The 12,639-nt window shown below is 39.7% G+C and overlaps 1 protein-coding gene across 1 annotated transcript in view; it reads right to left on the bottom strand.

Moving 5' to 3' along the window:
- The window catches only part of GRIN2D (glutamate ionotropic receptor NMDA type subunit 2D), a 1,124,513-nt gene that overhangs the window by 296,725 nt on the left and 815,149 nt on the right, over positions 1-12,639 (bottom strand). Inside the window, exon 8 of the mRNA XM_077259507.1 lies at positions 10,196-10,364. Coding sequence (XP_077115622.1) covers positions 10,196-10,364 — 169 coding nt within the window. The remainder of the gene's footprint in view (positions 1-10,195; positions 10,365-12,639) is intronic.

Here is a 12,639-nt window from a genome sequence, read left to right as displayed (position 1 = left end):
GACAGAGGGACTCAATTCGTGTCTAGATTTTGGCGGGCATTCTGTGCTAGGATGGGCATAGATTTATCTTTTTCGTCCGCTTTCCATCCTCAGACGAATGGCCAGACCGAGCGGATTAATCAGACCCTGGAGACATATCTGAGGTGTTTTGTGTCTGCTGACCAGGATGATTGGGTTGCTTTTTTGCCATTGGCGGAGTTCGCTCTCAATAATCGGGCCAGCTCTGCCACTTTGGTGTCCCCATTTTTCTGTAATTCGGGGTTTCATCCTCGATTTTCCTCTGGTCAGGTGGAATCTTCGGATTGTCCTGGAGTGGATGCTGTGGTGGAGAGATTGCATCAGATCTGGGGGCAGGTGGTGGACAATTTGAGGTTGTCCCAGGAGAAGACTCAGCTTTTTGCCAACCGCCACCGTCGTGTTGGTCCTCGGCTTTGTGTTGGGGATTTGGTGTGGTTGTCTTCTCGTTTTGTCCCTATGAGGGTCTCTTCTCCTAAGTTTAAGCCTCGGTTCATCGGCCCGTATAAGATATTGGAGATTCTTAACCCTGTTTCCTTCCGTTTGGACCTCCCTGCATCCTTTTCTATTCATAACGTTTTTCATCGGTCATTATTGCGCAGGTATGAGGTACCGGTTGTGCCTTCCGTTGAGCCTCCTGCTCCGGTGTTGGTTGAGGGTGAGTTGGAGTACGTTGTGGAGAAAATCTTAGACTCTCGTGTTTCCAGACGGAGACTCCAGTATCTGGTCAAGTGGAAGGGATACGGCCAGGAGGATAATTCTTGGGTGAATGCATCTGATGTTCATGCCTCTGATCTGGTTCGTGCCTTTCATAGGGCCCATCCTGATCGCCCTGGTGGTTCTGGTGAGGGTTCGGTGCCCCCTCCTTGAGGGGGGGGGTACTGTTGTGAATTTGGATTCTGGGCTCCCCCGGTGGCTACTGGTGGAATTGAACTGGTGTTTTCATCTTCTCTGTTCACCTGTTCCCATCAAGATGTGGGAGTCGCTATATAACCTTGCTGCTTTGTTAGTTGCTTGCCGGTCATCAATGTTATCAGAAGCCTCTCTGTGCTTGTTCCTGCTCCTAGACAACTACTAGATAAGTTGGACTCTTGTCCATGTTTGTTTTTGCATTTTTGTTCCAGTTCACAGCTGTAGTTTCGTTACTGTGTCTGGAAAGCTCTTGTGAACAGGAATTGCCACTCTGGTGTTATGAGTTAATGCCAGAGTTTTAAAGTAATTTCTGGATGGTGTTTTGATAGGGTTTTTAGCTGACCATGAAAGTGTTCTTTCTGTCTTCTGCTATGTAGTAAGTGGACCTCAAATTTGCTAAACCTATTTTCATACTACGTTTTGTTATTTCATCTTAATTCACCGCCAATACATGTGGGGGGGCCTCTGTCTCCTTTCGGGGTATTTCTCTAGAGGTGAGCTAGGACTTATTTTCCTCTGCTAGCATTATTTAGTCCTCCGGCTGGTGCTGGGCATCTAGAATCAACGTAGGCATGCTACCCGGCCACTGCTAGTTGTGTGTTAGGTTTAGTTCATGGTCAGCTCAGTTCCCATCTTCCAAGAGCTAGTTCCTATATATGCTGATGCTATGTTCTCTTGCCATTGAGATCATGACAGCGTTCCTACCAAACTGGATGATATAACTAATATCCCAGTGAGTAATTAGAGCTAAATGTTACAAGGCACCATTGTTGACTTTTTTTTAAGAATTTACCATTCGAAACTTATTAATGTCAAGTCTAAAAATAAGAAAATTGCAAATTTGGGGCATAAAATTAAAACTATGGCACATACCATGTGAATAAACAAATTGTCACTCCTAGCTTGAAAAACCACAGGCCAAATATTCAGCAGAGAGAATATTTACTGGCTCTGTACATTACTGTTTTCATGGGGCCTTTGTGTTATGTATATTATGTATTCCGTATATTAATAAATGATCATTTACATAAATATATTTCTAAAAATAATTATTTCTAAATATTTTCTATGCACTTATGATCTCAAGCTTGGACCCATGGTGAGCAATAGCATTAATAGTGGCACAGTAAAAGTAGTAAGGGGTTGGGACAAAAAAATGTAAATATAGCAGCTCCTTAATGAAATCAGTTATGCCTGAAACTCACTGAAAATGAGTGCTCAGTAATTTTCATTATCAGCTATAATAAATAGTGTTGAGCATTCCGATACCACAAGTATCGGGTATCGGCCGATACTTGCGGTATCGGAATTCCGATACCGAGATCCGATACTTTTGTGGTATCGGGAATCGGAATCGGAAGTTCCCAGTGTATGGTTCCCAGGGTCTGAAGGAGAGGAAACTCTCCTTCAGGCCCTGGGATCCATATCCATGTAAAAAATAAAGAATTAAAATAAAAAATATAGATATACTCACCCTCTGACGCGCCCTGGTAGTAACCGGCAGCCTGCTTTGCTTAAAATGAGCGCGTTCAGCACCTTCCATGACGTCACGGCTTCTGATTGGTCGTGTGCCGCTCATATGACCGCCACGCGACCAATCACAAGCCGCGACGTCATTCTCAGGCCCTAAACTCCTCATTCTAAGAATTTAGGACCTGAGAATGACGTCGCGGCTTGTGATTGGTCGCGTGGCGGTCACATGAGCGGCACGCGACCAATCAGAAGCCGTGACATCATGGAAGGTGCTGAACGCGCTCATTTTAAGCAAAGCAGGCTGCCGGTTAACAGTGGTAAGGTGCAGGGGCCTCCGGACGGGTGAGTATATCAATATTTTTTATTTTAATTCTTTATTTTACACATTAATATGGATCCCAGGGCCTGAAGGAGAGTTTCCTCTCCTTCAGACCCTGGGAACCATCAGGATACCTTCCGAAACTTGGTGTCCCATTGACTTGTATTGGTATCGGGTATTGGTATCGGCGATATCCGATACTTTTCGGGTATCGGCCGATACTATTCGACGGTATCGCTCAACACTAATAATAAAGCAACTGGGTAGTAAAAAAAGAGGATATTTCTGTCCAGTGGGATATTGTAATACTAATTTGAGTAAAAATATAATCCATATGATATAGGTTCTATGTATCAAATTTTTCATTATAGCCAATGGAAAAATTGTGAGATAAATAGGTAAATCCTGTTGGCTGTAAAATAATAAAATTCATTAATCCTGCAAACACCAGGTCTGAAGTATCTCTAAAAATCTGCAAGTGTATTTCATAATGCGCATTATCATGGAGTGTATGGTGCATGCAGAATTTATAATCATATCAGAGCTATCCATTGGAGATCTACATGCAAAATCCTATCATTTGCATTCCATCCCATTGCCCCTACAATTCTTCAGTATACAAAGGCTTTATGTAAATTTTACTATCAGTGTTCGGATGGATAAACTTCATATGCATATGTGTAAAAGTAAAAATAATGAGCTAATCCAGAGCTTTCTACCTGTAACTGCTCGCTACGTTACAAACGAGTCTTTTATTTCCTGCAGGGAATTCTGATGCAAATAATTCTTGAAATGAATTCTTAGCCATCCATTTGCCGACCCGATAACGTCATAAAGGATGTCAATCAAATCCACTGACTGAAGTTTTCATTACATCTCATACACCACCTTATCTCATCTTGAAGATGAGCACTGTAGTCCTATGAAATATTTTAGCAGTAAATAAAACATACTTGAAAAATTGATGTATTCTTAAATATAATATTAAGGATTAATGGCATATACATAGGAATCCTGCACAACTTACTAGATGGAAAATAAAAAAGTAATTGTCATTAAAGGGGACAACTAGCTTCAGAATATTGATGTAGGAGGCCTTGCCTGGTCAGATGTTTTCCAGGGATAAATGCAGCATGCATAGTTGAAGGTAGACGTAAGTCCATCAAGTTCAACCTATAACTTAACGAGTTGATACCGACGAAGGCAAAAACACCACGAGGCAAATGCTAATTGCCCCATATTAGGAGAAAATTCCATCCCAGCTCCACATACATCAATCAGACTAGTTCCTTGGATCAATGTCCCATCACAGAATCTAATACCCATAAAATATAAGATTATATTTTTTTTAATATTATATTTTCTAATCCTACGTTCACAATTGCGTATCAGGGCTTTGCGGAAGGCTGCGTACGTCCTCTGTTAAGCCCCACCCACTTCCACACTTCTTCCATTTAGGTCCGGCTACTTCTGCATGCATCCTGCGTACCTATCTTTAACATTGGGCATGCAGGAAATGCAGATGTATGCTGATACGTTGTTTTGACGCGCCGCCGACCGTAGGGAACGCAACTTGTTGCGTTTTGTGCGGATGGCGGGCACGTCAAAATGACTCATCTGCATACATCCGCATACATCCGCATGTTCTGCATACCCAATCTTAAAGATAGGTACACAGGACGCATGCAGAAGTAGGTGGACCTAAATTGAAGAAGTGCGGAAGTGGGCAGGGCTTAACGGAGGAAGTACTCAGCCCTACATAAAGCCCCGGTATGCAAGTGTGAACCCGGCCTAAGAAAGACATCCAGATGCTTCTTGAACTTTCTTAGTGAATCAACCATTACAGCTCCATAGTCTCACTGCTCTTACAGTAAAGAATCTATAAAGATGTGTGTACTGTTCATTCATATATTTGGTTGTGTGAGATATGTATGACTCAAATCCAACAGAGTGGGAACTTCACATTAGGATACTAAAAATCTAACAGGTTGAAAAAAATAATGACATATCATACACATCCTACCAATAAGGTAAAAATGTCACTGACGTGGCTCTATCATAGTTAATAATTCACTCAGTCACAAGAGACTTGGTACTATGCTATAGATTAACATGTTGGGAACAATACCATTCCTAAGTTATCAAAGTCTAGTATTTGACCATAGGTTGCAAAAAACAAAGGTCTAATTGGATAATGCAGATTAGACATAAGTGGTAATTCGCAAGTTATAATATTTGTATTGGTAGATATCATGAAAATTAGCAAGTTTGAAATTGACTTTCTTTTACTATCTGCTTTTGTTTACCTGTTATGAGAACTTTTATTTAATGTAATGTACAGCTTGTTGCAAGGAGATTGTCCACCAGTGCCTGGCCAAGTATGTTCACTAACTACATTCCAGGCTGAGGAGTTAGATTTTGCAATTTAAGCCACCTCTTTTCAACCCATTGATTTCTATACAGCAATTAGTGGCTCACATTCCTCTCCCTGGGAACTCCAGATTCCCAGCTGCTCTCATCAGTCTGGCAAAATCACAATCCTCTGACACCCACTATTGGCTGTTTTTAGACCAATCTCCTATTTATTACTCACTTTAGTTGGTGCTTGTTCAAAAGCACTGTTATGTCTTGAAGCAAATATAAGAGTGTAGATGTCAGAACAAGCGCTGACAAGTCTGTGTCACGACAACAAACAGAAATTCAGCAGAAGCATGAAGATACTGAACTAAAACTGTCACTCAAGGAGGAGTGACCTCCCCTGAGCAACAAGAAAACAAAAGAGTCTATGGATCAGAGTGCTTCTAAAGACTCATGTTGAGACCAAATGTCACAAATCTGTTGTTGGGTGTCTCAGGACCAGGGGCTTCTTCTCTGTCCCTAACCCTAGGGGTGCCTTAGCTCGCCCTGTTCCCAGATTACTTCTGATGGTGAAAATACCGGGGCAACATAACTTGCCTTTGCTCCTGAATCTGCTCTCAGTCTGTACCTTTCCCCCATGCAGGGAAGAGGGTGTCATGGGTTACTGTGTCAGAGCGGAGCCAGAAGACCACACACACACAAAACCTAGAAGCAGTCACAGATACATCCACCAATCGCCTAAACAAACAATAACCAACAACCTACAACCATGCAGCAAAAGCTTCCAGTAGCCCTCAACTGAGAAGATTAACCCCTGCACTGCTAAAAGAAACCAACACCGTTTAATATGAAGGTTAATTGCTCCTAACCAGTACAGGAGTAGGAGAAATCAAATGCTGCGGTCTTCTGGCTCCTCTCTGTCATGGTAAACCTGTGACACTAACCCTTTCAGGTGCATTTACATAAAAAAGAATTCCTTGGAATCCTCATTTCTGCCAAAATCGGTCAATGCATACAATCACCCAACAAACAATGAAAAACTCATCTGTATGGTGAAATCATTTTTCAGCTTGCTTGAAATCATAACTCTCGTGTGTAAACAGGACATGTGCTGTCAAGATTAGTGAAAGTCTATGTGCACAGAAAGTTCCATTACCGATCGCTCTGTGTGCATGGAAAATATCATTCACCTGTCTAAACGGGACATTAACAAACCACTGATAAGCAAATTTTTCAAGTCTGCAAATCTAAATGCAACCTTTTACTAGTTCTGTTAATGCAACCCTTAGATTTAGTGGCAGTTATAAAATTACTCCATAGCAAGGAATAAAATTGGAAAAGAAAAATAAAAAAATACCACTCATCAAATAGAGTATATATCCTATATTTAAAAAAGTTAGATAAAAAAGTTAAGTGAGTAGTAATTTTACATAATACTTAAAAATACAAATGAAGTTATAATCAATTGGCCTAATTCAGAAGTCAATCTTTTTTCTTGTATACAAAAATCAGACTGATTGTCATCAGTGATTTGGATCAGAAAAATGAGTCAGTTTTTACGTCAGAATATGTTAATTTCTGGTGTATTGTTTCTAAACTTCTCCAATTAGTCAATGAATAACAGACAGCACAACGATGTCGTCCGAGTGCTCTTGATTTGTTTTCACAGACCCATAGACTTGAATGAACGAATTAGACTGGTGACTTGGATCAAAATCAATCCTTAGTCTTTTGGATCAAAATCTGGCATGTCTATGGGTAAACAGCTCCATAGATTATGACAGGTCATAGTTCTATCCATGAAAAAAAACTGATACAACTCGTATGTCAAAAACTAACAATGGCATTATATCTGTATATAGTAAAGGAGAAATCCTCAGTAAAGGCATCAAATCAATATATTTATTAATAGAAATGTGTAACAGCCATGTAAGTTTGAATGCTCAATACATAAGAGAAATAATAATAAAACTCAATCCATTATACAGTAAAATTCCATAGGTATAACAATATTCCACATAGAAACAAGAGTTTAAAATGGCCATAAAATACAGGTTCCAATTGAGCAATTTTATCAAAAGTGCAAGTGCTGAGAAAGGTGAAACCCATACTCATGTTGAAATAGCTTCCTCAAGGGTTGAGGTTAAAGCTTAAAATGATTCCTTACTTAGACCTGGAAAACATACACTGAAGACTCAGTGTTAGGGCTGGCGGAATGCACCAAGTATAAGGTGAAATAATATTAGGTGCGTTCGCAGACCGGGGTCCACCGTGCAGGAGAAACCTGCTGCTAGTAAATGGCTGCTCTATATGGCGGTGGAAGTGAACCCTGTTACTTCACAGGGCCGCAATACCGCACTAAAGAGCGCAAGCAAGGAGTCCCTGAACTCCGTCCCTAGACTCGGGATTGAAGTCCGTACAGACTACTTGCGCACAACACAGCAACTGGGTGTAATAGGTAACTAAACATAAATAGTATAAAGCACAAGAGTGCGAGCTGTGCCGTGCAGGCTGACACCACTAATCACCCAGACGTGGGTTAGGAAGCGCTCTCCTGGCACGTGGCGCCGCACTGGCGGTTACAGCAATAGACGCTGTATTGTGTGTAACACGTTGTGAGTTAGTCGAGCGCTAGATAGCAGCCATACACCATACGCGAGCAGTCATACTTTAGGGATGGGATATTTAAGGAATGACTTGCACTCATCAACAAACACACGTATACAATTGTACACTAGCGCATGGCCGTGCGGTCATGCGAAGCTTATGTAGCTGCAGCACGAACAGGACCTTCCAAAAAAGGACCAATGGGAAGCTGCTACAGAAGTTTAGCACCTTCAGGACCTTCCTGGAGGACCAATGGGATCCGCTGCAGTATCTGAGCATGTGACCCTCGATCTCCAACTGGAGATCTCACCCTGGGTATGCTCAGAAGGGAAAAAGCAGGACTTAATCCCAAAAGCGTCTGCTCGCCACTGCTTAGCACCGACTTTAAAGGTAGAAGCTGGAAAAGCACCAGCAACCCTAAGCACAGAGTTAGACTGAGCCAGACGCTTGGACCGACGTCTCCGCTGAGCAGGCTCCACTGTGGCAGAAGAAGAATGGGAGACCGCAGCAGAAACGGCCCGAGATTCCCCCTGTGCAGAAGCAGGAACTTGGCCCCTAACACTCAGTATGCTGTGCTATATTGCTTAGTTAAAGTGCAAGACATTGTGATAGAAACCTGATAGAAACTTTGATTATAATCGATGTACTCTATCAGGTGACTTTGGCTTCCATCTGGTTCTGCCATTAATTTAATTGCTTTGTTCCTATGACAGAGAACAACAATACAATAGATTGTCATGATTTCCATCGATCAGATGTTATTAGCTCCGGCGGTGGCATTGTGTAAACATTGAACAGAGTTGTACTGCACATATCCAGTCAATGTATAGTGGCCACTGCCACACACTGCATCTCAGCTCCTATTCTTGGGTCCACATCAAAATAATGGGTCCAGCTAACATATAAATTTTTTTAGTTTTTTTCTATAGTACATTAAGTCTACTTTTTTAAAGTTTCATCAGTGAAGATTAGTCATCTCTGGTCATAAATATAAACAGAATATTACACTCCAACACATGAAGGATGCACCACAATTACACATGGGCATGTATACTTGTACATATGTGTTTTTACATTATTAAGTTTTTCCTGTGTTATATGTGGTTTATTCATTCCCAGTGACCTTTTCAGTATTTTCAATTGACTCTGCTTCTGACTTCAGGGCTGGGGAGTCTTAAAAAACAGAGACAACTTTATGCATTTGCCTCTCTGCTGTCACTTTCTATCACATCAGCCTGAACTTTAACGCCATCATGTTCGTAACTTTTTGCTGCCATGAGAACAGACAAGCTTTGATTTTATGCTTCTTTCTATTTTAAGTGCGTGTATATTGCCTTTATCTGTAAGAACATTTCCTCGGGTCATCTAAATTCCACCCTTCCCCCACTTGGTGTTAAAAGATGTAGACATGCTTGTTTATTTTTATATTTTCACTCTTTAGTCAGACAAACCTATTAAAGTTGGTGCTTTAGTTAGCTGCGATAACGCTTGTCTTTTGTTTGGTCTTTTACATGATTGTCACTTCTGTTTTGGAGTAAGAAAATATTAAACTCGAAGCTACTGTATGTCACAGTCCTTTCTAGGACATCTATTAGTGTGTCTCTTACAGAACATTGTAAATTAAGCATAAATCATGAAAAAAATAGTCCATGAAATGTACAAATGTTCAACTTCATAATGGTGCCCAGTGTTGGGTGGCTACCTATGATCTGCCTTCCCTGATAATTCACCTGATGAAATCCTTCAGGAGTAGCCTGGGTGAAACTATTCTGCTGATTCCTGTTTGGCATCTTGAAGTTATACCTGCCTCTCCTGTCCGATTCTGAGGATCTAATAACTGGCTTACCGCTCCAAAGAATAAGACATGATCTATGCTGAGATTGTTCTACTTTATGACTTGGTTAAAGCTTTGGAGATCCTTGTAATATGGTTGATTATTCAGTTGAGGACTTCCAATGTCATTAGAATTTAAATGGCTGTAGTGTCTTAATTGTTTTTCTTTATCTTTTAGCCAAGAGGCCTTTTTTTATTATTTTAACGTTAAAAGTCATATTTTATGATCTCTATCCCACTGATATATCTGATGAAAGTTGGTGACTAGAGTTGGTGCAAATCAGTTCACAAGACGAGTAATTAAAAATTACTGAAATGGCCGATGGACCAGTGCCATGAGAACCAACTACTATCTTAAGGCATCTGCAACACTTTAGATGTTGTCTTCTACCTATTTGTTAAACAATATCATTGTCAATATCCTTTGGAATACAAAATGTGGTTATGTGAGATCTTCCAAATGAAGCTTTCACCATGTCCATAACAATACATAGTAGATATTTTGAAGGAATATACTTATAAATTACTAGTACTTAATGTGTACAACAGTTCACAATTTAACTCAATGATATTATGAAACTCACTGAAAAACATAAATCATGTACAGCATATTAAAAAATGGCTAAAAATGGAAAATAAAAAATAACATAATATGTGGTAGCTCTAATTGCATCTCACCTCTCCAATCATGCCATTCCATACTCCCTCTATTTTCTTCCCATGTTTTCCATTGGTCACCAGATAAAGATCATAAGTAAATCCAATGGTTTTGGCAAGACGTTTGAGAATGTCAATGCAGAATCCTTTACAGCATTGCTTTACAAAGATGATGGGGTCCGTCATGTGGCTGTAGAGACAGAAGGTCAATAGGTCATGGTCAAGTTTACATTCTTTTAACAATAAATAGCTAAATATCTTAAAATGCCAGTAAATTGTCCAGTAAGTCTTGTTTTTTCATGGTTGACCTCAACTTTAGTTTTTGGATGTAGTTAAAAAAAATGAAAAAGCTGTTACATGATATGAAAAATGAAAAATATTACTAGTCACTTACTGGCAGTATTTCTCAATATTTGAATATGGATACATTATAATTGGAAATATCATAATTACTGGCTTGAGAAGTGATTACACTCAAAAATTCAAAATCAAAACAGAAAATCCCAAAATACTGAAAGCAAATAAAGCCTATTTTGCCATAAAATAATGCACCGTAGTGCATAAATTGCATCATATTTTTTCCATCATCATGTAAGTGACCAGTGACCTGAAATTTCCCAGTCCTGAAAACCTAGTACATGAGTTTGACATATCCATGAGCCCAATGGCCATGAGCACTCCTCTCATCAGTACACAAAATACAAAAAACAAGGAATCCAACTTGTAAACAGATGCACTGTCACAAAAAAGTAGACAGCATCAAAAGCGGGCAGTAGTTTGAAAAGAGACTTGCTTACTTTGCCAAGCACATCACAGCTGCGTTTTGACCAGTCGGATATAGATCTATGACAGGTGGAAACGTAGCTGTGATATGTTTGGCACAATATTTTTTTTTTACAACCTTCGGCTTGATCTCGAGCCATTGTAGCTCACAGATGAATGATCTGTAGAAAGATCAAACTTGTGCAAGCCTAGATAGGTCTACCAGGGTCTTCTCTGCCATTATCTTGATAATATCAATATATAGGGTTCCTTGTTATCCTCTTCGATGTTTTCCTTCTATTCTACTGACCATGATTTCCTTCTCCAGTGAATATTGTCTTGACATGGTGTGTTCAAAGTAGGCAAGTCGTAGCTTGGCATAATATACAAGACTTTTTTTCTACTAACACCCATTTTGGACGTTGTCTAGCTCTTCATGATCCCACACTAAAGTCTGACTTTACATAGTGTTGGATAAAAGATCGAATGTACAACAGCTATCAACCCTGATGCCACCACTTTAATGATGCATTAGAGATGGGTAAGTGGAGAGAAACCCCAACATACATGATATGTGGACATATTTATAATGCTAAATGCAGAACTGCTATAAGATGTTGGGCCTAGAAAAAACAAAAAATATGTAAAATACATTAAACATTAACACTAAATTTGTAGGATCCTCCTAAAATACATTGGACAATTATTAAAAATAACCTTACTCAGGAGGATATATACTGGAGTTGCTAATGAAATGTTTTGGATGGTGGAGAGAAGCCAACAGAGCATATAAACATTTCTAAACTTCTATTTCTACTGTATCGAAACCATTGGATGTGAATTTAAAAGATATGATTTAACTTTATCAAGTATTTTGACAGCTTTGATATTGCACCTGACAGAGATATTTTAATGGCATATATATACTGCAGAAATGTTATCACTCCTGACACTACTGATAAAATGCCCAATGCAATCTCGCATATATTCTTCTGCTGAAGGATCAGTGTGGCGGGGAGGGCTAATTCAAAAATAGATGTATTTTCTGGTTGTCTCGGTACAGTGGTGCTTGCCTGATAACCAGCAATAAACATCACAAATGAACGGGAAGGAAAAGAAGACCAAAAGCTTTAAGAAACGGACATGAAGGTAAAGAGAAAGTGGCACATTACAGCCGGAAGAAGAAACAAGCCTCTTAACTGCCGGCGGAATGGATGTTTTTTTTTCCTGTTGTGACACCACAACTCTTCTTTATACTGCTTGTTCTTTTACCTACTTTGTCAGTTTGATAGCTGGGAAAGGGATCTTTGACCTTTTCTCACACTAGCTAAGATGTGAGTTAAATTGTCTCCATCGCAAGATGAAGAATTGAGAGGGAGATTTGAAACATTTCTGACTGTTAGGTTAAAAAAATATTGTGCAACTTATCTTATTCTTTGCATACGGCAAAACAAAGATAAGGTCATGGCTCAGTGGGCAAGCCAAGAAAAAAATGGAAGCTTACGGACTTTTCTGTCATTTAGAATCATTTAGATGACTGCTGCTTTTGCTTTTTCCCTTAAATTACAGTGAATATGAGCACATTTGCTGTGAAACCTGGAGGGCTGGTAGATTAAAAATAAAGGAAGAAAATTGTACAATATAATATTATAGCCAAAATGCAGGAAGGAAAGTCCTTACTTAGGCTATTGTCATGTTACATT

The sequence above is a fragment of the Ranitomeya variabilis genome, chromosome 4, assembly GCF_051348905.1.
Source record: "Ranitomeya variabilis isolate aRanVar5 chromosome 4, aRanVar5.hap1, whole genome shotgun sequence".
Lineage (NCBI taxonomy): Eukaryota > Metazoa > Chordata > Amphibia > Anura > Dendrobatidae > Ranitomeya > Ranitomeya variabilis.
This window is presented reverse-complemented; position numbering and strand designations above follow the sequence as displayed.